Source organism: Tachysurus vachellii, chromosome 7 (assembly GCF_030014155.1).
Source record: "Tachysurus vachellii isolate PV-2020 chromosome 7, HZAU_Pvac_v1, whole genome shotgun sequence".
NCBI lineage: Eukaryota > Metazoa > Chordata > Actinopteri > Siluriformes > Bagridae > Tachysurus > Tachysurus vachellii.
Window position 1 is genome coordinate 8844880 of NC_083466.1, and position 21916 is coordinate 8866795.

General features: G+C 33.8%; 1 protein-coding gene across 1 annotated transcript; it reads left to right on the forward strand.

The window, feature by feature from the left end:
- Positions 1-1569: 1569 nt before the first annotated feature.
- Positions 1570-21305, forward strand: mrc1b (mannose receptor, C type 1b). Its single transcript, XM_060874065.1, has 31 exons — positions 1570-1738; positions 2031-2417; positions 3600-3779; positions 3878-4030; positions 4158-4271; positions 4436-4573; positions 5099-5278; positions 6737-6894; positions 7027-7143; positions 7245-7360; positions 7485-7633; positions 7768-7967; positions 8207-8331; positions 9266-9338; positions 9455-9608; positions 11001-11036; positions 11138-11304; positions 11412-11470; positions 11568-11668; positions 12238-12380; positions 13299-13401; positions 14300-14451; positions 15365-15382; positions 15500-15605; positions 15704-15930; positions 16044-16209; positions 16507-16665; positions 16820-16936; positions 17179-17346; positions 20012-20050; positions 20305-21305. Exons 1-31 carry the CDS (start codon positions 1663-1665, stop codon positions 20517-20519), a joined length of 4296 nt encoding a protein of 1431 aa, XP_060730048.1. The 5' UTR covers positions 1570-1662; the 3' UTR covers positions 20520-21305.
- Positions 21306-21916: the final 611 nt, after the last annotated feature.

The following is a 21916-nucleotide window of genomic DNA, read 5'->3' on the forward strand; positions in this document are numbered from 1 at the left end:
TATATTTCAGGATTAGTTTTGGCTTTGAGTTTTAAATCCTTATAGCCAAGGATGTGAATTCTTTAACTCTGTCTCTATGAAAAAAAAAGAAAATGTGTTCATGCACCTTCAGTATATTAAAGACGGATATTTTGCCTGGTTGCCTAGGCAACCTATATCACATGTTCTGTATCACATTCTACATTCATGTCATACAACTAAACTAACCTATAATATACTATTTGAACAAAATGAATATGTTATAAATATTCTTACTTCTTTTTTTTGTAACACGTTGAGTGTGGCCCATTTCATTCATAAAGTTTGTGCCTTTCACAACATACATGTATGATCAGATTTGCAGGGACTTCTCCTCTTCTCTGCAAATACAAACGGGTTTGCAAGCCAGATTACTTATTTATTTATCATCAGATGGTTTATTTATTACATATCGATCTTATTTAAATAACATATTGGTAGAGGTTAGCTTGGTTAAAAGGTGAACACTGAACAGAACACAGGAGTGATATTACTATGCAGTACAGTATATGCTTGTGCTATATAAGAAAAGCTGTAGAAATTGCATTATTGCATTATTTAATGCATGATTAACAAATTAAAATACAAGTATAAATAAACGTGTAATCAGAAAATAGACCTCAGTGTTAATTACATATGCTTTAGTCATCTGAAAAAAAATTAATTTTCCTGCTAAGACCATTGTAATCTTGTACACAGTGTGTGGTTGGGATTTAAAAGAGTGGCAACTTTCAGACCTTTGGATGATGTGGATTCCTGAACTGCTAATTCAGCACTTTCTACATTATGCAAGGTTCGAGAAAGGGGAAGTAAAAGCACATGTTTTATCAACATTTCCTGTGGAAGACCTTTTGACACATTTTATCAACATTTACTCGGAAAGACCTTTTGACATAAGCCTTGGGATGCATCACACACTGGTTTTTTTTTGGTTTTGTTTTGTTTGAAATCCTTCTGAATCCATCATATTTAATTTATTTATGCAAAAAAATCTGTTGATTTGATTCCATGTCTAATGATTCCATATTTATTTCCCCCGATATTAAACGAGTGTGCGCTAGTTTGTTTTTCTTTTATTGGCTATAATGGTAAAGAACACCCTGGATTCTCTTCCGCCTGAAGGAAGACTCCTCCAACCGTCAATGTAATTGCTTATGCATACTAAATATTAAATGTTTCTTATCAGGTGATTTTTTTTCATGAAATGAGTCTATTCTTAACAAACAAACAAACAAACAAATCATAAAATTCTGTGCCATTCTGCATCCTGACATGACAGTAAATTTATAATTTTGAACTTTTATTTTTTGTATTCACTTTTTTTGCGCTCATTCTATCTACTCATTCACTGAAAACGCAGACATATATAAAATGCCTCATTGAAAAACTGCTGAAAAGGCAGATTTTCAAAGCCACAACTTGAGCAATATACAATTCATCATCCTTTTGTTTGGTCATTTACCCTAAATTCTAATGGGTTTATGAAGAATATGATGAAATATGATGGTCACGAGTAAAAAAATACATGTGTCATAAGATGTGTGCTCTACTAGAAAAACAGTCACCAGTGCCAAAGTGCCACTGTGAGACTGGAACAGAGGCAGGTTTGACACAGGATTTGTCTTGCGTAAGGCTTAAAAGATAATGGACAACAAGAGGATAAAACTAATTGCTATTATTGTGTTTATGCTTGAGTTATCCAACTGTTTTGCACAACTAGGTAAGTTGCTTCTTTCTTATGAATCACTTTATAATCACATTAGTCTAAAATGAAGCCCCCCCAAAAAAAGTCAGCAAATTATGAAAATGCATAGAAATTATGATTATTAAAGAAATAAAAATAGCCTACTGTATAAAGTTTCTCTTTTTAAAATAGCATTGAAATGATATGATCCTGCTTTATTAACAGTGACTACACAGCAGCACAAAAATACTACACAAAAATGTAAAGTAAAAACATTTAGTTGTGCTGCTGTTTTTCTAATGCAGTGCATTCTTAATTATTTTTGTAGATGGAATTTTTGTGATCTACAACGTACATAAGAACAGATGTCTGACGGACAACCTGCAATGGTTAGAAGTTTGTAATTCTCTCAACCCAAAACAGCAGTTTCGCTGGACAACTGACGACCGAATTTTGAACATTGCCCAGAAGAAATGCCTTGGCATAGGGAGCAGGAAGGAGGGAAATAAACTGCAGTGGTATCTCTGTAATGCTAAAAATGACCTCCAAAAGTGGGAATGCATTGACAATTTACATTTAAGTGTGAAGAATGAGTCACTGTACTTGTCCCTTCAGGGAGACACTTATGCTCTAACACTGTCCAAAAATCAGGATGAAAAGAGCCAGTGGACGATACATGGAACAACGGACAGCATTTGCTCTCGACCATATGAAGGTATGATCACAAATCTCATTTGACTAGAATGAATTAAATGCTGTTCTGTTCTACACTAATAGTCATCTGCTACATTCATTTGTGTAAACATGTGTCTAATACTTAATGTGCATATTTTACTTCCTGGATTACATTTTGCTCATAAACTAGAAAATGACGTATGTTTGAACTGATTACATAGATATGTCGAATGTGGTTTTTGAACTCAATTTGCATATTCGTTTACTGAAACTGATTTGATTGTGAGAATTGAGGATGGGTTGTTTTCAATATTTCTTCCTTTATATAGATTTTATGGACTGAGGCATCAAACGATTTGGTCATTTTTTTTTTTTTTTTGGTTTAAATTTTTTTTTTACGTTTATTTTAGTTCTAGAGCATGTTTTACACAACCGAAGTTGACCAAAGTACTGTACATCCAGACATAAAAAAGTGAAACAAAAAACAAAGTAAAAGACAACATACACTTTTAAACTGAGTTCAATGACAAGGAATAAAAATATGTTTTAAGACTAGATTTAAAAACAGACTCATTGACAATGGCAGTGATTTCCAGTGCTTAGGAGCAACAGCTGTAAATGCTCTGGTTCACCCACTTTGTGTTTCACAGGCATTTAATTTGGTATTACGTTCTGCTAGGTCAAGCTGATGTGAAGGTATTTAATCAGGAACCTTTAAGTAACCATTAAGTAATAAAGATACAGTTTAAATGATATGTATTTTATACAAGCACTAAGCTTTCTGTCGTTCATTTCTGGCAAAATGAAATAAATCAAGTTGCTAGATAATATACTTACATTTTGAGGAGAATAATTAAATCATTGGTGCTATTTATTGCATTTACTGAAACATAATAGAAAATTAAATGAACTACATTTTTGTTTAGCATGCTATCATGCATTAGTAGCTGTAAAATGTGTTGAAACTTGTTTCTACTATTTGCATCAATAAAATGTTATGATTTTTCACACGGACAACATTAAGGATATACAATGCATATTATTAAACGTATACAATGCATATTATTAAACATTATTAAAACAATAATCCAAAACGTGCACATTTTTATTATAGTATATATAATGCATTGTAAATTACATTCAATTGTAAAGTATTACACTGTGGAGTTAGAAGGTAATATGCAACAGTAATATTTAGACATATCTATCTCTATGTTCACAGAATTATATACACTTGGTGGAAATGGCTTTGGTCGCCCATGTTATTTTCCATTCATGTATAAAAATAAATGGTATACAGACTGTACAAGAGATGACTCCTCTGTCAAACGCCTGTGGTGTGCAGTTGAAAGTAAATACGAAGATAATCATCTCTGGGGTTATTGCCCGACACTTCAAATAGGTACTGTTATATGTCATGTATATGAACATAAATTATACACATGTTGTAGCATGTAACAATCAAAAATGTGAATATTTACAGATTGATTTTCTTTACAGATGATTTCTGGAAAAAGAACCCTCTCACAGGCATATATCACCAGGTAAACAAAGAGTCTGCACTGACCTGGTATCAGGCCAGGAAAAGCTGTCATCAGCAGGGGGGAGAACTCTCAAGCATCACTGAGCCCCACGAACAAACCTTCCTATCAGGTATCATATAAAAACATGAAAAAATTGTGCTGCACTAAAAAAAATAAAAGGTCACGTAATAATGGTATGTATATGATATGTGTAAATGTTTGTAATTTATATATATGAAATGGAAATTTTCAATTAGGTTTGTCTCAGGCTAATGGTCCAGGATTGTGGACAGGGTTAAACAGTTTAGATGAATCAAGCGGATGGCAGTGGATCAACAGGCATCCTTTACGTTATTTAAACTGGCTCAGTGGTGAGTATTTAGCTGCACTATACAGCTATATACTGTATATATATATATATATATTCCCTGTTTTACCTCATCAATATTCAGTGTCTGCCATAATACAGCTATAATGATTTAATCTCTGATTTCATACTTTTACTTCATTTCTTTAATTTATTCCTTCGGAAAAGGCCAACCATCCTCTCACCCAGGTCATGCCTGTGGGGTGATAAGTCAGCAGTATGATTCAAAATGGACCACTGATGTTTGTTCTGCAAAACATGGCTATATCTGCCAAAAAGCACTTACCACTCCCACTACTCCAACAGGTAATCAGTGTCTTTATCAGTGGCATTGTAAGGGTGGGGCTTCGGGGGCTTAAGCTCCTTATTTACTGTCAAAAGCTCCTGGTCATTTAAAGACTGAAAACATTTTACACCACGAATAATGTAGAAGACTTACTAGCACAAGAAACACATCTGTCCATTAACTCTTATTTTACATGTTCATTCTATATATATATGCAGTTTTACAATTTATGTGTTAAACAGAACAGTACCTATCCTGGTCACCCGGTGGCTCTGTTGTTAGTGTAGGGCCATTGGACAATCGCCATTTATTCATTCATTCATTTATTCATTCATTAATTCATTCATTGGAAAAGTTATTGAGGTAATAATAATAATGCAACTTTTGATTAATCATAGTGTCAGAGGGTTAAGCTGTGCATCCCTTCCAACCCTAGCAATGCCCCTGGTCTTCATTATGAAATGATTTGTTTCACAATACATAGCTATTCTGTGTTTAACCTGTCATTTTAAATGTCATATAATTTCATGTCACTTCTTGTCCAGTGGTGCACACAGGATCTTGCCCCAGACCATGGATACCTTATTCGGGTCACTGCTACTACCTTCATCGTTCTAAAAAAACATGGTTGGAGGCAAGAGATGCCTGTCGACACGACGGTGGAGACCTGCTGAGCATTCTTAATGTCGAGGAACAAAGCTTTGCCATTACTCAACTTGGATACTGTGAGTTTCCATGTAGCTGCTTCTCAGTGTTACATTAAATACAATCATTTATTCATAGTGATCTGTTTATGGTATGAAGAACCTTACACCATATTAGACATTGAAAAAAATGTATTTGGCCATTGGAAAATTTTACTTCATCCAATGTAGTATTTGTTCAACTACATAATAATTAGAAAATACTTAGAATTTTCTAATTATTTAGAAAATTACAGTAAATCAATTCTAAATCATTTAGTTTGCTTAGCTAATTAGCCTAATCTACTAAACTAATTACTAACTAACATGCAGAGAGTAAATGTGACTTACAGTATGTACATTCGACAAGGCAATTTCTATTCATGAATCTGAATCAAATATATATGAATAATTTGTGGTTATTCATTCTACCAAAGAACCAAGCAGAAAGTTCAACCTAGCAGGAAGTTCAAGGACGTTCCTAGAAGAATGACGCTTTTATTTGTTTCAACTAACTAGCAGTGAATGTACTGACATTTTAACTTTGAATTCAGTGGCACCTTATAAAAAAAGGAGAAGTAGATGTGTCTGTTACGTACAAACATATCTAGACCTACAAATAATAGAACCATTAATGACAATAAAAAATGAATGCAAAATGATTCAACATAATGTAATACATGCAATTCTTTGAAAAATATTTACCAATTACAATAATCAAATAACAAGCTAGCTCTGCTAGATATTTAAAATTGATATGAATTTGCAAACTCTGAGTCTGGCACGGATCAGTTTAATTTTCAGATGTCAGTTCATTTGTGTCTTAGTGCCTGATAGTTAGTTACGCACCTTTAACGCTTTTTACCAGAAGTCAAAAAACAGACTTTCCTCAAGTGCTGGTTCAAAAGCATATGGAATATTGCAAAAACATTGAATTTCACTATGATTATTAAAAAAACAAGATATTTCTACATTTAAATTACAAACATTTTATTGACACATTTTAATGAAAGTCTAGGGGAGGCTCGGCTTGCCACGTAGTCTCAAAGCAATTGCCTGTTTTCGATATAGTGCTGATATGCTGATATGCTGATAGTGCATGAATAGAAATTGCCTTGTCGCATGTACATACTGTAAGTCACATTTACTCTCTGCATGTTAGTTAGTAGTTTAGTAGATTAGGCTAATTAGCTAAGCAAACTTAATGATTTAGAATTGATTTACTGTAATTTTCTTTAAAGTATTTTCTAATTATTATGTAGTTGAACAAATACTACATTGGATGAAGTAAAATTTTCCAATGGCCAAATACATTTTTTTCAATGTCTAATATGTAACTTAAGTATGTAACTTAGTGAGCCAGCATTAATGTATTCAATGTTAGAGATTTAAGCACTTATGTACGTCGCTCTGGATAAGGGCGTCTGCCAAATGCTGTAAATGTAAATGTAAATGATATGTCTGTGACTCTTTGTCATTTGTTCCAACCAAATTAAACAGTAAAAACAGATGAGTTGTGGATTGGCTTAAATGACCTCAAGACTGCGATGTTTTTTGAGTGGAGTGACCATTCCAATGTGCCGTTTGTCTCATGGGAGAAGAACGAACCAAGCCATAATTCTGACAATAAAGAGGACTGTGTTTTAATAAGAGGAGAGGTAAAAGCTATTCAACACATACATTGAATGTTGTGGGCTTACACAGAACCATCAGTAATTATTTTAAGAATATAAATTAGCATGTGTAGCATTAGGAAGTACAATGACTCGTTCAAATGTATATTTTTCCAGGAGGGCAAGTGGGCTGATGAAATCTGCAAAAACAAGTACGGATTCATCTGTAAGAAAGATGTCAATTCAAGGCCATCCACTAATGATACAGTCATCACAAGTCCTGGCTGCAAGCCTGTAAGTTTTTTTATTTTTATTTTTTATCTTTATTTTTTGCCAATTTTGTTTGGAAATTTAGTTCTGGCACATAACCAGAGAAGAAAAATGTATTGTTTTAGGGCTGGACCAGATATGGGTACTACTGCTACTTTGTAGGAACAGAAACTAAAACCTTTGAAGAGGCAAAACAGACATGTTTAAAAACTGACTCTTATTTGGTTGACATCACAAGCAGGTTAGGGCTTTTTTTGTCATGAAAAATGCCATAAAAATAATTCAAATTTAATAACACTTTTAACATTTTAACATAACATTTTTAAACAAATCTTTATTTCTGTATTTTTTTCTGATCTTATCAGAGTTGATAACGCTTTCCTGGTCAGCTTGGTAGGGATGCGTCCAGAGAAGCACTTCTGGACTGGACTGTCCAATATCAAGGATCGGCACACTTTTGAGTGGACTAACAGCAAAAAGGTTCCATACACTCACTTCAATGCTGGAATGCCAGGTAAATACTAAATATAGAATGTGAGAATTGAGTATCCTGTCAGTAACATTGTACAACTTTACAAACCCATTAATGCTTATGTAGTCAGTGCTACAAAGCTGGACGTACATGCGATAACTATCTTCAATCCACAGGGGGAAAACAAGGCTGTGTCGCTTTTGCCACGGGAACACTTGCTGGATTATGGGATGTACTAAGTTGTACTAATAAGGAAAAATATATCTGTAAATGTATGGCTGAGGATCTTATCACTACTGAAGCCCCTGTGACTACCCCTGCTCCGAACTGCAGCCAAGAATGGTTTCCAATTACAAACAGAGACTTCTGTTTAAAGGTATATTGCAGAATGACATTAGTCCCTGATCATGAGGCAGTTGTAGGGGGATTAAGAATAAAAAAATTCCAACATAAAAACATGATCAGAGACTGGAAATCAATAGTAGGAAACTGTCTAGGGCTGTTTTACCAACACGTCTTAATATGCTTAGCACTTTCCAGTGCACACATTTAATGATATTCATACTCAGATGTAACCAGTTGCTGGCCAATGAAACACTTTTGTTTTTGTTCAAGCTTTTTAATGTACCAGACGAACAACAGAAGACTTGGTCCGAAGCACGCAGTTTCTGCCGGGAACTTGGGGGTGATCTGCTAAGTATCCATGGTCCCTTTGACCTGCATCTGATTCGCGATACCTAGTGAGATTGCTTTATTTATTTATTTATTTATTTATTTATTTATTTATTTATTTATTTATTATTTTTTAAATGTTTCTGTATGATTAAGCACACATTCATTCATATTTAGATCACATTTAGTTCACCTTTAGAATGCATGAAAAAATATCTTTGTGGCTTTCAAAAAAAAACTTATATGACCAATAATTATAATGAATAGGCAATGAGTAGTGCAGGATATGTAATAACAATAAAAAAAAAATTGCTAACAAAATTACTAGCCATGCACACATGGAAATCTTGTATAGAGTGATTTATTTCGGTGTCAGTGTGTAGCTTGCATGGATTATTTTTAAATTATCTACCTCTCTGAATTACTGTGCCATCACTCTTCTCCAAGGTCTCTGAGGTTGTTGTGAGTTGTTCCACAGTCTAGACAGAAAGCTAAAGGCTATCCTTTGCAGTGTCTGTCCCAAGATTGAAAAGCACTTATTTACGTATCCCATCACCACAAAATTCAGATGCTTCTCAAGCTTTGCTTTTAAATAAAAAAAAAAACAAAACTAATCAATAAGCTTTTTGGTAATGGATCCTCAACCTACAGCTGATAAGTCTGACAAACACAAAACATATTCTTGTCTTAGCAAGAGATGCCCAGCCTCTTGCTTGCTGGAGATGCAAGGCCTTACTAAAATAAAGATTTTAGGAATAGTGTAGATGGATATTTGCATTGTAGCAGTGTAGTTCCAAATGTCCCCCAGTGTTAGCTAAGCTAAAAACACATGGACCAAATAGAATTGAATATGAACCACTTGATCTTACATAAGTTTTGTCATATCTAACCTATTCTTGTTCTAAATGTGCTCCTAAAATCTGGTATAGGGAAACTGTTCAAAAAGACGCCAGACTAGCTCTGCTGTTTGACACTAATCCAGTACCATATTTATTTTTGCAGCACCCGTGGAGCATGGATTGGGTATAGTATCCAAGATCCCTCTGTTGGTTATGTATGGAGTGATGGATCCTCTGTAAGCAAACTTGCTTTTTTAATCTAAAACCCATAACCGATTCCTTAAATTATTGACTGAAGAGCATAGGCTAGTATGGACTGTGAGTTTAGCTTTGATTTTTGTCTTTCATACAGACATCTTATGAAAACTGGCAAGAGGACGAACCAAACAATTACAACAATGTGGAAAACTGTGTTGAAATGGCCTATTCGTGGTGGAGAAAAAATGGAGAATGGAATGACCTGCACTGTGAAGACAGAAAGGACTGGTTTTGTCAGATTCGAAGAGGTAAACAGACCCTTAAAAATCCAGTAAACAACATTTAGTTAGAACCTAACAAGCCACAGCAAATTACATACAGTAACTGGAAATTGCACTGATTCATTTATTTTAATGATTTCAAGTCACAGACTGTTAGAGCACAGGTCTGGCTGAGGTAACTTGGTAGTGCTGTAAATTTAATTTGTACTGGGGCTGTAAAAAAAAAAATAAAAAAGCTTTTAATTAAAGACTACTGTATACAGAGCAGTCCCAGAAAAACTGTGTGAAGCTGAGGTTGAATCTTTTTATGAAAACCAGTGCATAATCAAGGCACAGGATGCAATATAGAGGACAGGACCAGACTTAAACAGACCAGAGATACACAGGCTACTCTGGGCTGTGGCCCTCAGATTAATCAAACTATACTGTATCAAAAAAATATTTAAACTTTCAGATATATTGCCACTGTTATATTTTGGCTTGTGTTTATAGGTTCAGGTTTTAGTCAGTTAGAGAGAATGCAGATTTATTTGTGTCTAGCTAGAAAATATAACAATGGAATTATTTTTTTGAGGTGGATTTATTTTATAAACTCTGTAACACATCCCGATGACAGAATTAAGGTTGAGGACAGTCTTTATATTTGATGTTCTGGATCTGATTTGGACTAGTTTTAACCTGCCATTTATTATGGGCCACATTGCTGTCTGTTAACAATCCATATGTAGAGTGTGCTGTGTGGCAATGTAGAGGCTAAGATAACGGCACTGGGTCTCTTTTACTGCAATAAGACTATTTATATTCAGTATTTCTGGTTAATCATGTACAAACAGCATGACAGTATGTATGTAGACAGTATTACCAGTCAACTGATCAACTTTAATCTGCAGAGAGAGCTAAAAGAGCCCATTTTGACAACAATGTTGTCTCCAGGACAACATTTGACAACATTAGCAGTGTTAGTTATGTTGTGCCAAATAGCAGATATGCTACTAGCTAAGCTAGCTAACGTTCACTGAAGTAGGAAATGGCCAGCTAGCTAAACCGATAAAAAAACCAAGTAATTTTAAAAACAAATGCATATAATCAAACCGCAACTGATACTATTAGCCCTCTGTAAGTCCTTGTTTGACTGAATGGTGTTGATAGGTTTAAGATTTAAATGCACTTACTTTTCTTACACTAACACTGTTGAAACAGTAATGTTAGCAATTCAAAATTGTATAAATACTGTAGGCACTGCAATGTTTGTTATATTTAGAAACTCAAGAAATTAAGTGGAATAGAGATTAAATAGAAACAAAATTTATTTAATATGCATTTTAATAATAATTTTGTTAGATTATTTTATTCATTTTTCAAAAGTGTTTTTTTCTTGTTTCAGTTTCTCTTGAAAATGTGAATTCTGTTGTCTTCTAGGTGTTACACCAAATGAAGTGGAAATTAAATCTCAAAGTAAATCTTATTCAAAATCTGCAACATACTTTACCTTTTAAATCACCATTGATTACTGAAAATCATTCTAAGAAAATTCTGTTTTTTCCCTACGTTTGCAGCATATAATAAAACAGACGATGGGTGGATTATATACAATGATAATCAGTATTATGTCAGTAAATACATGCATTTAACTATGGAAGCAGCAAGATGGTTCTGTAAGCAAAGACATGGTGATCTTGTGTCCATTAATGATGAGAAAGAAAATCAATTTCTGTGGCATCAGGTAATTATTGCTATTAGAGAGCTGTATTATGTCCTGACTACATACTGTATATACTGTACTATCTGTAAGTGTTTTTTATTGTATATTTTATTATTTTTTCTTTTTAGGTACGAGTACGTAATGATTATTATATTGGCATGACAGTTGATCTGGATAAGTCTTTCACGTGAGTTGTAAATCTACTGGTATTACAGTACATTAAAAACATTGCTAAAACAAAAATAAATGATTCACTATTATTCACTACGTGTATGCACTACAAGGTGGATGGATGGATCTCCAGTGGTATTTCAGGCATGGCAAAAGAATCAGCCCGCTTTTCTGAACAGTGAGGAGCATTGTGTATCCATAACTCCTTTGCAAGGTAAAACAATCATCTTAAATGATAAACTAAAGTGCTAAATACTTAGAATTATTATTCTATAAAGCAGCAAAGGCTTTATGACTGTAATCATAGTCAAATGAGTATGGAAAATAAAATCGTTTGTGATCACCCGACAATCACATGCTATAGCATTAGGAATTCTCCTTTACTAGAACTAAGGAGTTCAAACTTGTTGCGCATGAATGACGATATGTCTGTAAACAAATTAAGGTCAGGCTTTTGGGATGAACTGAAATTCTGAAGGCCCCACATGCCTTTTTGCCCAATGTCAGTATCTGACCTAAGTAATGCTTTTCTGGCAGAATGAACACTAATCCTCACAGCTATGTTCCAACACCTAGTGAAAAGTCTTCCCAGAAGAGTGGAGCTTATTATAACAAAAACAAGAACGTAATCAATAATAAGATGTTTAAAAAGAGTATATACAGTATGTGCTTGTGATTTGTCAGGTGTCCACAAACATTTGCTCATATCTGTGTAAATCATACTGCTTATAAAGAAATGTTTGAAATTCTACAATCTGGGTAACAGACTTGTATCTTCTCAAGGGTTCTGGGAGAGTACAAATTGTGGTGACCAACAAAATTTTATCTGTAAACGAAGTGGCTCTGTTGTAGTCAATTCTACTGCTGCTCCAACTGAGCCACCCAAAGGAGGCTGTGCTCCAGACTGGGTGAAGTTTCAGACAAAGGTGAATGACATTTACATTAAACACATATTATCACATAACAGTAATGATAACTGGACTAAAGACATTGTAAAACATGACTATATTAGACTTATTCACTATTCATATACAGTAGGAGTGAATATAGAGGAATTATTTTAAAGGCTTGAATTAAGAAACTTTATTGTCATTTGTTTAATTATTTTTTAAAAACAAAATACTGAAGTATTTGTGAAGCATGATATAAAAAAAAAATAATGCAGAACAATACACTATGTTGAATCAAGTACTATTCTTTGTGCTGTTGAATGATGGATTAAAAATAACTTATTGGTTAAACCGAACCAAATTTGACTAAGACATAAGTCTAAGACTAATGTGATCATTTTATTTGATAGTAATGGGGGAAAAGTATTTAAAGTAATTTTGACATGATTGACATTCAGCTTGGAATACAACTCAAAGATGGTATAATTGCTTACTTATGGTTTTGTTTATATATAGTACTGTGCAGAAATCAGGGACCACCCTTTTGTTTTCACACCAATGGCCATTCACTGCATATACGTAATGTACATTGCAATTATTCTATATTCAGTCAAACAGCCATGTAATACTTATTCATGCAGGTCAGTTCAAGATTACAGTTAAAATAGTCAGTTGGATAAAGAGTTGGATTCTGTTATTACTCTTGAAGTTCTGTGTCATTTTTTGTTAAATTTCCCTATCATTATTATTCATTATTGTCATTCATCATTCCAACAATACGAAAAGTAAAAATGTGTAAATATACTTATTTATAAGCTTTAATATTGAGCTGTATAAATAAGTACTTCATGTGAAAAAGTAATGAACATTTTCAACAAGTGGCTAATGCTGAACGGTCATTTGCTTGATAATAAAAATGGTGGTCAGTGCAGAGTAACACTATTTGCTTTACAGTGTTACAAAATGGAACAGGAGCTGAAAACATGGACTGAAGCCAGATCATACTGTAGGCAGCTCGGGGGAAATCTAGCTTCTGTTAATAACAGACTTCAGCAAGGTCAGGTCTAATCATAAAACTAAACATTCATGCTTAGTTTTATTGGTTTAATTCATTTCAATATTTCTTACAACCGATGGCATTTAATAAACAGGTAATCTCGGCCCCTACACTATTATCTGGGAAATTTTTAACATTTGCTTGTGCTTAATTCCATAATGTTTGGAAAATATCAGTATCTCACTACTGTTTCGGTGTGCTTACAAATACAAGCTTCATGTTGTAATAAATAGAGTGTTTTTAATAATTGGCTGTAGATCCTCTGAGGAAGGAAATGAGAACATCGGAAGCAAGCATGTAAGCCACTGAATATGTGAGGATTATAACATTAAATATGCATTAATGCCCCATCTTTAAATAGGAATGCTAAAGAGGGGTAGCATACTTGTGTGAGTCATCAGTGACATGTGGCATGGCCATGAGAATTGCTGGGGCTGATGGGTAATGTAATTCAGCACCAATTTTGGCATAACCATGACACAATGTAGTCTGTTCAGAGCTAATATAATTACCAATGTCCAACTAAAACACTCTGGATATGTTTGGATATCCCCCTAAGAGGTTTTGTATGAGTACAATTGGGAATACAGTAGGTAAATTGTTACATGTTCTTGCTCCAAGAAATTGGATTTTTAATTGAAAATAAATATTTAGAGGTATTTATGTCATTTTTAATATTCATATTTATGTCATTCATAATAAAAGGTATTTCTTTTAACTCACTCTTCAGTAACTACAGTATGTCATGCCCATCGTTTTTTTTTTTTTGTTTTTTTTTTACCTCTAATAACTTAGTTTGGACTTTTTGCCATTTTTAATCAAGAGGAAGTAAATCTTTGTTTGATTTAAACATACAGTGATTCTTATTTCATTGCTCTTTCTTATTGTGTATGTATAGCATTTGTAACCTTTTTGATGGATGGCGATAACCTCGAAGATTTATGGATTGGCTTCAGTAACTTGGCAAAAAAAGTATTTAAGTGGACAGATGGAAGTAGTATCGAATATGTAAACTGGGCCAAAGGAGAACCAAAGAGAGCAGGATATGTGGTATGATGATTTCATTTTGTTTTTAAAAGAGAACAGTTCTGCTTAATCAATTGGTCTATGCACATTTTGCATACTTGATGTCCATTAAATCATTAATAATCAAATTTCAACTTTTATCAAGGTATCATAAGGCAATTATTGTTAATCATTTGGTTATATAACACTGCTACCACACAGCATATGAAATTAAATTACTGGTTATTTGTAGTTTCCAGGCCATAGGTTTAAAATATAAGTTTATAGCACAATGGGCCCTTATTGGGGATTAACTTTAAACAAATCACTAGCCAAGGCATTCAGGACAAGCAGGCAATTTTTTTTATTTGTAGTACAATAAAAGTAAATACAATCCTTCTTGTGGAAATGCATTACCTGAGCAGAATGAACATTGTAGAGTCTTAAATCCATGTGTGGAAAGAGCATTTCCCACAGATTACTTATGCATTTACATACTGTACAATCACTGGTCATTTTATTAGGAACACATTCACACTTATTTATCCAGTTATCTGACCAGCCTGCCATGTGGCAGCAGTGCAGTGTATGGAGATACAGTTAGGGGCCAGCAGCTTTAGGTAATGTTCACAGCAACTATCAGAATGGGGAAAGTGTGATATCAGACAAGCTAGTATGATATTTCTATACTGCTGAGCTCCTGGGATTTTCACTACAGCCTCTAGAGTTTTGTCAAAATGGTGCAATAAAGAAAAACGTTCTATAATTAAGTACAACTAACTGTATTGAGCTATAATAAAGCTATAATAAAACTGCTCAAAGTGTACCTAAATCTACTGATACGTTTTTAAAAAGCATAGGGTTGTGACACCAAATACTGACTTTGTTAAAATATTCACTGTAACATTTCTTTGCATGTGCCTAATACTAATCCAATACTTCTTATGTTTTATTACAGTGGATGTGGGAAAATGAGGTATTTATTTATTTATTTGTTTGTTTGTTTATTTATTTAATTAATTAGTTAGTTAGTTAGTTAGTTAGTTATTTGCAACCTTTTTTACATTTTGGGGATTTGTTTTATTTAATTTAGGAACCAACTTGTGTTGCACTGGGAAGCATGGAAAAACCTGAGATAGGCAAGTGGGTAACAAAAAACTGTAATGACACCTTCGGATTCATTTGCAGTCGTGATATTGGTAAATCTTTAGAAGTATTTCAAATTCTATTTTTGTTGTGAGCATTTTTTTTTTTTTTTATTAATGTACAGTTAATAGTCTTTATCTTTTTTATTCAGATCACTTTATTGAACCAACCCCAACTAAGATCACCACAAATGTCAAGCTTGGAAATGATTCTTACAAGGTCTTACAGAGAAACTTGACCTGGAGTGAAGCAAAGCATGAGTGTGAGTTACAGGGTGAAACTTTGGCTAGTATTCGGGACTTGCGTGCTCAAGCTTACATTGAGCTGCAGACCTCAATAAATGAACAGCCCTTATGGATCGGCCTTAACAGCAAAGAGGTAAAATTAAACAGTAATGAGTAAAGAGAATATATTGTAGGAGCAGTCTTTTTTGGCAATTTTTAGTAAATACATCAAAAAGAAATAAAAATTTTATATATTTTTGTGTGCAGACGGATGGATACTTTTTGTGGATTGATAAATGGCAGCTGAATATGGAAAACTGGAACAACAATGAACCAAATAGTAACCACACCTGTGTTTATGTGGATGTGGATGGAAAATGGAAAACTGCAGACTGCAATCAAAAATTCTACAGCATATGTAAAAAGTCACCAGGTATACTCGAAGGCCAAAGTAACATCAACATAAATTAATTAGATTAATACGGTAATGGAGGCTATAATCTATAGTTTAATGCCAAATGTTTCCAAAAATTAAACCTAAAGTGTTTTGACTGCTTGTGAGATGAATCTTCAGGCTAAATGGACCAATGATTTTAAGACAAGAGGTGAACCTTCGTTTCTACATTCAACAACCTTGAAATCTCTGACAGTGATCCTCAGTGTGCAGATATAGATGATGGAGTCTTGTTGAATAAAATGGATGATTGCATTCTTTTTATTTTTGTCACAGAAATTGCTCCAACTCCACCAGTGCAGTACCCTGGGACATGCCCTGACATTATTGAAACTTATCCAAAGATGATTTGGCTGCCTTTTAGAGGGCACTGCTATGCATTTGTGACTCAAGGTGAATCATGGAGCAGAGCCTCTCAGCTGTGTTTGTCAAGAGGTAAGAAAAAAAGCATTATTATTATTATTATTATTATTATTATTATTATTATTATTATTATTATTATTATTATTATTACTTAAATATGTTTAGATATTTCTTTACATATGATCATTTCTACATTTTGTATCCATAAGATTTTTTTTTTTAACAGGTTCCACTCTTGTCAGTATTGAAGATACACAGGAAGCAAAGTTTATAGAGCAATACATTACTTTTCTTGGGAATGAACATGACATGTTCTCAATAGGCCTCTTCAAGACACATGCAGGTAATACTATTTGTATAATAATGTGACTAATCAACTCCTCTTGACTATATACAGTTGAAAAAAAGGCATTATTTTTAATAACACTTGCCAGTGTCCTCTTTTGAGTCTGGTTCCTTTTAAGCTGCTTTGAGACAATGTCCATTGTTTAAAGTGCTATACAAATAAAATTGAATTGAACTGAATTGAATATGTTTATGGCGTTGACACTTTGTTCATTTTGCCTTTGAATGCACTCTTCACAGAACATTGGCTGTGGCTGGACAGAAGTGTTGTGGATTACACTAATTGGGAAGAATCTTCAGAAGACTACTATGACGGTGAATGTGCATTTATCTCCATTACAACTAAACGATGGATCAAACGGCACTGCGTATATGATAGTTCACCATTCATCTGCAAAACACCCAAGGGTAAGTCAGAGCTGTGTTCTGTACACAAAATAAATCTTTTTTTTTAATTAGGTCAAATTACTTCAATTTCAAATTTTAAAAGCAAGGCCATCGGTCTATTATTAACACTATGGGGATACTATGAGAATGACTATGAGTGGAGGACTGAAAATTGCTCTCGGAAAGACGAAAATTTCCTTTCCATCTTGAATAACAGTATTATTGTTCGCTCATTTAACTGCTGACTACAAATAACAAAGACCAACTTTATGAATTTGACCCCTCACTATATCACTGACCTCTCACATGAACCAGATTGAGTCATTTTATTATATATATTTACATTGTGGATTATTGTTATAACATTTTATTAAAAAGAATTTGCATATACATTTTTAAAGCAGGCTTAACATACAGTATACTCTGCAGGTTAGCGCAGAATTCCTCATCAATCACCAGTAATTAGTAGGTGCAATAGGACAATGGTATGTTGTATGTGATGTCACAAGCCTAGTAAGCCTAGCAGACTAAACACCATCAACAGTGGTGCTCTAGCCAAGAGGATGTGTCAAATGGAATGTCAAGAAGAAAGAGGCATCTGTTGGCCTACATGCGAGTCACTTTCTTTACCCAAAGATCTAAGCTGTCTTCAAAGCAAGTTTTCTTCCATACACATGGTTGGCTACTTCCATATAATTCATGAGAGCCCTCACTAGACACAGGACTGATCTGGGTGCTTTCTCATTTGCAATAGCAGATAAGATGCTTAATCAGTTATTGCCCTGTTGTGACTCTATATTTGGCAGGTTCTGTTTTAGAGCTTTCATCTACATCACAGTCACTGCATGCTGACCGTGGCACATGTAATTTGTGGTCTTATCTGACCACACTAAATTCGCCAGTCATTTCGTCAAGGGAATTTATAATTGTTGGCTTCTAATACTTAATATGACATCTTGCACAAACTGTCCCCCTGTAGAACTAATTTATGCTCTCCCATTTGCAAACCATCAATCTGTGCTTCATGTAATCTTTTAGGTTAAACCCTAGAAAGAGATCTTTCTAGCTGATTCTATTAGTGCCAAAGCACAATTATAAAGTATGATGGATTTTTAAAATGGTCCCTCACCGGTTCAAGTTCAGTCTCCTTGGCAAGTGTGTGTGTATCTCACAAGCACTGTCGAGTATAATCTCACAATCCCGCTCTTGCACTTGTTATGTAAGTCTCAGAAAGCACATAGAGACACAAATAAATAGACTTGCAGTTAATTTGACACTCTGACAATGGTTTGTGTGACAGCTAACTTGGCATCTCATCTACAATACCAGTGATCTACCTCATCAAACTTAAATGGTCCTAATTGCAGTAATTGTAGCCCAGGACCATCTGTACCAGAACCAACAGGTTCAGTCCCAGTTTTTTCCCCACAATAATCTTATCACAATAAACCCAAAAAAACAATAAACTTACTGAACTCTACATTACACCGATAGGATATGTAATTATATTTTCTTAGACATATTGTATTTTGTCCATACAACTGGCACATGTTCTTATGCACATACTATTCTCATGCACATACTACATGCCATAACTTTATTTATTGTCGTACATATACTGACATATATATCTGCACTTGTTCCCTTTGCACATTTTTTCTACTATTTGGACTTCTGGTAGATGCTAAACAGCATTTCGTTGTTATGTAGCTGCACTATGCTATGACAATAAAGTCGATCGATCTATGTTAATGATACAACACACATTTTAGATTTGGTAGCCTAGTGGTTATGCTGAAGGTTGCAAGCTTGAATCCCAGGTCCACCAAGCTGCCACTGTTGGGTCCTTGAGACAAAGACCCTTAAAAAAAAACAAAATGTAGGTTGCTCTGGTGTCTATTATTCGAGTTTAGACAATAGGCTCACAGATGTTCTTGCAACAACTGTGTTGTAATATCTGGTACTGAATAGCAGCATCCTTGTTGCCACTATTTATATACATGAGTGACAGTGAATTTGATCAGACTATTAACAGGATATTTGAAATTTAATGTAAGCAGTAAGCAGCCAGATACATTTTTCACAACTGGCTTGGCTAGCTTGCTTAAGTATCGCTGATGTGATTACGAGCTGTATTTTCTGCCACTGTTCACTTTGGCATTTGTAAACATGTGTCCATTATTCTACAACTTCAGTGCCAATGCTGATGTACATTAACAAACAGTTACACAGTAAATAAGGGTAAGAATATTCCACACAATATGTGTGTTTATGTCAATGCAAATTCTCTGGACTGAACAATGTAACAATAATATACTATAATATAATATAGTATTATATAAAAGGATAGAGCTCTATTTGAATCCACTTCCTTAGCTCATTGATAAGAAGAGAATGCTAAAGAAGATGACTGTAATATATCAGGAACCTTTTTAAGGCTACCCATGTGGGATGACAAGGTGATCCACAAGTATTACTGTTACAGTCCCAGTGATCTGGAATTAGAAAGGCAAGTCTTAGGCATAGTTTGTTTAGTAATTCTATATTAAATGCTATAGTTAAAATAATGATGGAAGTCTATTTACAATTGCTTCTGTTATACAGGGGAAGATTTAGTCTGCAGATGTATTTTAATTAATGTATTTTGATCCTAAACACATTTTTGCCATTACTATTTTTACTGCAGTTCCAAAGCCAACCACATCTTCAAGTATTAGTCCAACAGGTAAAAACCCAGCTATTTTAATACCTCTAATAAATACTTTATTTGTATAATGGAAAAAAAATCATGCCCTGGAAATATAATCATCACTTAAATATGTCTTTAATCAGAATGCCTAATATATGCTTAATTTTGTTGATTTTAATGATTATCTGAATTTATGTTAACATTTATTACTTCCTGATTATTAATTAAGTTATAATGCTGCATGCATCTCATGTCTCGTGTTGTATTATGTGATTTCTCAATATATGCAGTTGTAAAGCAAAGGACTCTTTCTGGTGTGGTTGTGGCTGTGGTGATTGCAGTGCTGTTTGTGCTCGCCGGATTGGCTTATATATACCACAGAAGGATCAACAGCCGGGTTGCTGGACCTTCATACGAGAACCCAATGTATTATACTACAGAAGCCCCATTGTCAGACGACAAAGATAACAAAACATTAGTTGACCACATGGAAAATAATGAATAAGTTTCATACCATCCTTTTGTAATTAGTTCTTTTTGTATTAATCATTTTTTTTCTTTACATTAAACATTAACTAACTTGAATGTTGACTAAATGTTTCCACATTTGGGGTATTAAGTAAGTGGTTTTGAAATTATATATAAAGACATGTACCTAGATTATTATTAGCTCTTCGTGAATTTCACAGTTGTATCAGATCACATTTCTGACGGTGAGCTCATACTCTGGTGACATGTAGCTTCAGTGCAAACCTATGGCACATTTAAGCACACAGCATGTTTTAATCCAAGTAAACATGAACATGGTTTTAGTTATTTGAAGTCATTTGATGTATGGCAAGGGCACACAGCTTAACCGGATAAGTGAAAAGTCGGGTTGATTTTCCATAGGAAAAAAAAATGCTATATTTATTAGCTTTCTGTTTGTCCATCTGCACAAAACTTTCCTATATGTGCTACTTATTAAATAAATGTGCTACATAATAAATAAATAAATAAATAAATACATAAATAAATAAATAAATAAATAAATAAATAAATAATGTATAATTTCATTAGACCAATAAGATTGTTTATTTGCTTTTTTTTTTTAAAATAGAACATTTGAATAAAAATGGTATCCAGTATATGCTTAAGTAAATTTTGCCAGTATTCCATCTACATAAGTTTTTCCATCTACACCATTGACTAATTATCAATTGTGGATCAAATTTCTGATAAGAAAAACACTGAAGAGGATCATAAAGCATGACAATGAATTATAGAATGTTAAAATAAGACTAATGGTATTATTAATCCATGACCTAGTGAACCAGTACTGAGGTGTTTACTGAACGAGACCTCAAAAGTCTCTAAGTCCCTCTGGATAATGACATGTGCCACCAAGTGGCTTAAAGGTAAATGTAAAATAAAGAAAAGTATACATAAGCAAACCATTCTAGCAAGTTTTATTCTGATAAATCGGATGTTACAGCACACACAATCCTCTATTCACTATCAATCCAAATCTACCAAGGCATTAATGAGGTATACACAAATGCATAGAAATTATTACAAATTTATGCATAGAGTAATAATATTCTCTAGGCCTGAAAACAAGAACAGTGCTCAAGTTCAAGTTGTGCCAAATGTTTAAATGGTGTACAATTTGAGATGAATTATAAAACTGGGATGACTGTAAAGACAACGAAATATACCAGAGTGCTCCATGGGAGTTTATGTTACTAAATCACTAGTTAATAGGAGCACATACTGAAGTGTGAAAACATTGAATTGCCAATAGCTGTAAACAAACCAAGACTGTGAACAAAGCTGTGTGCTAAAATCCTGTCAGAAACTAATGATCATGCTAGGTAGGTGTTAAGATCATCTTTATTAGATCTTGAGAATGGTTTGAGAATA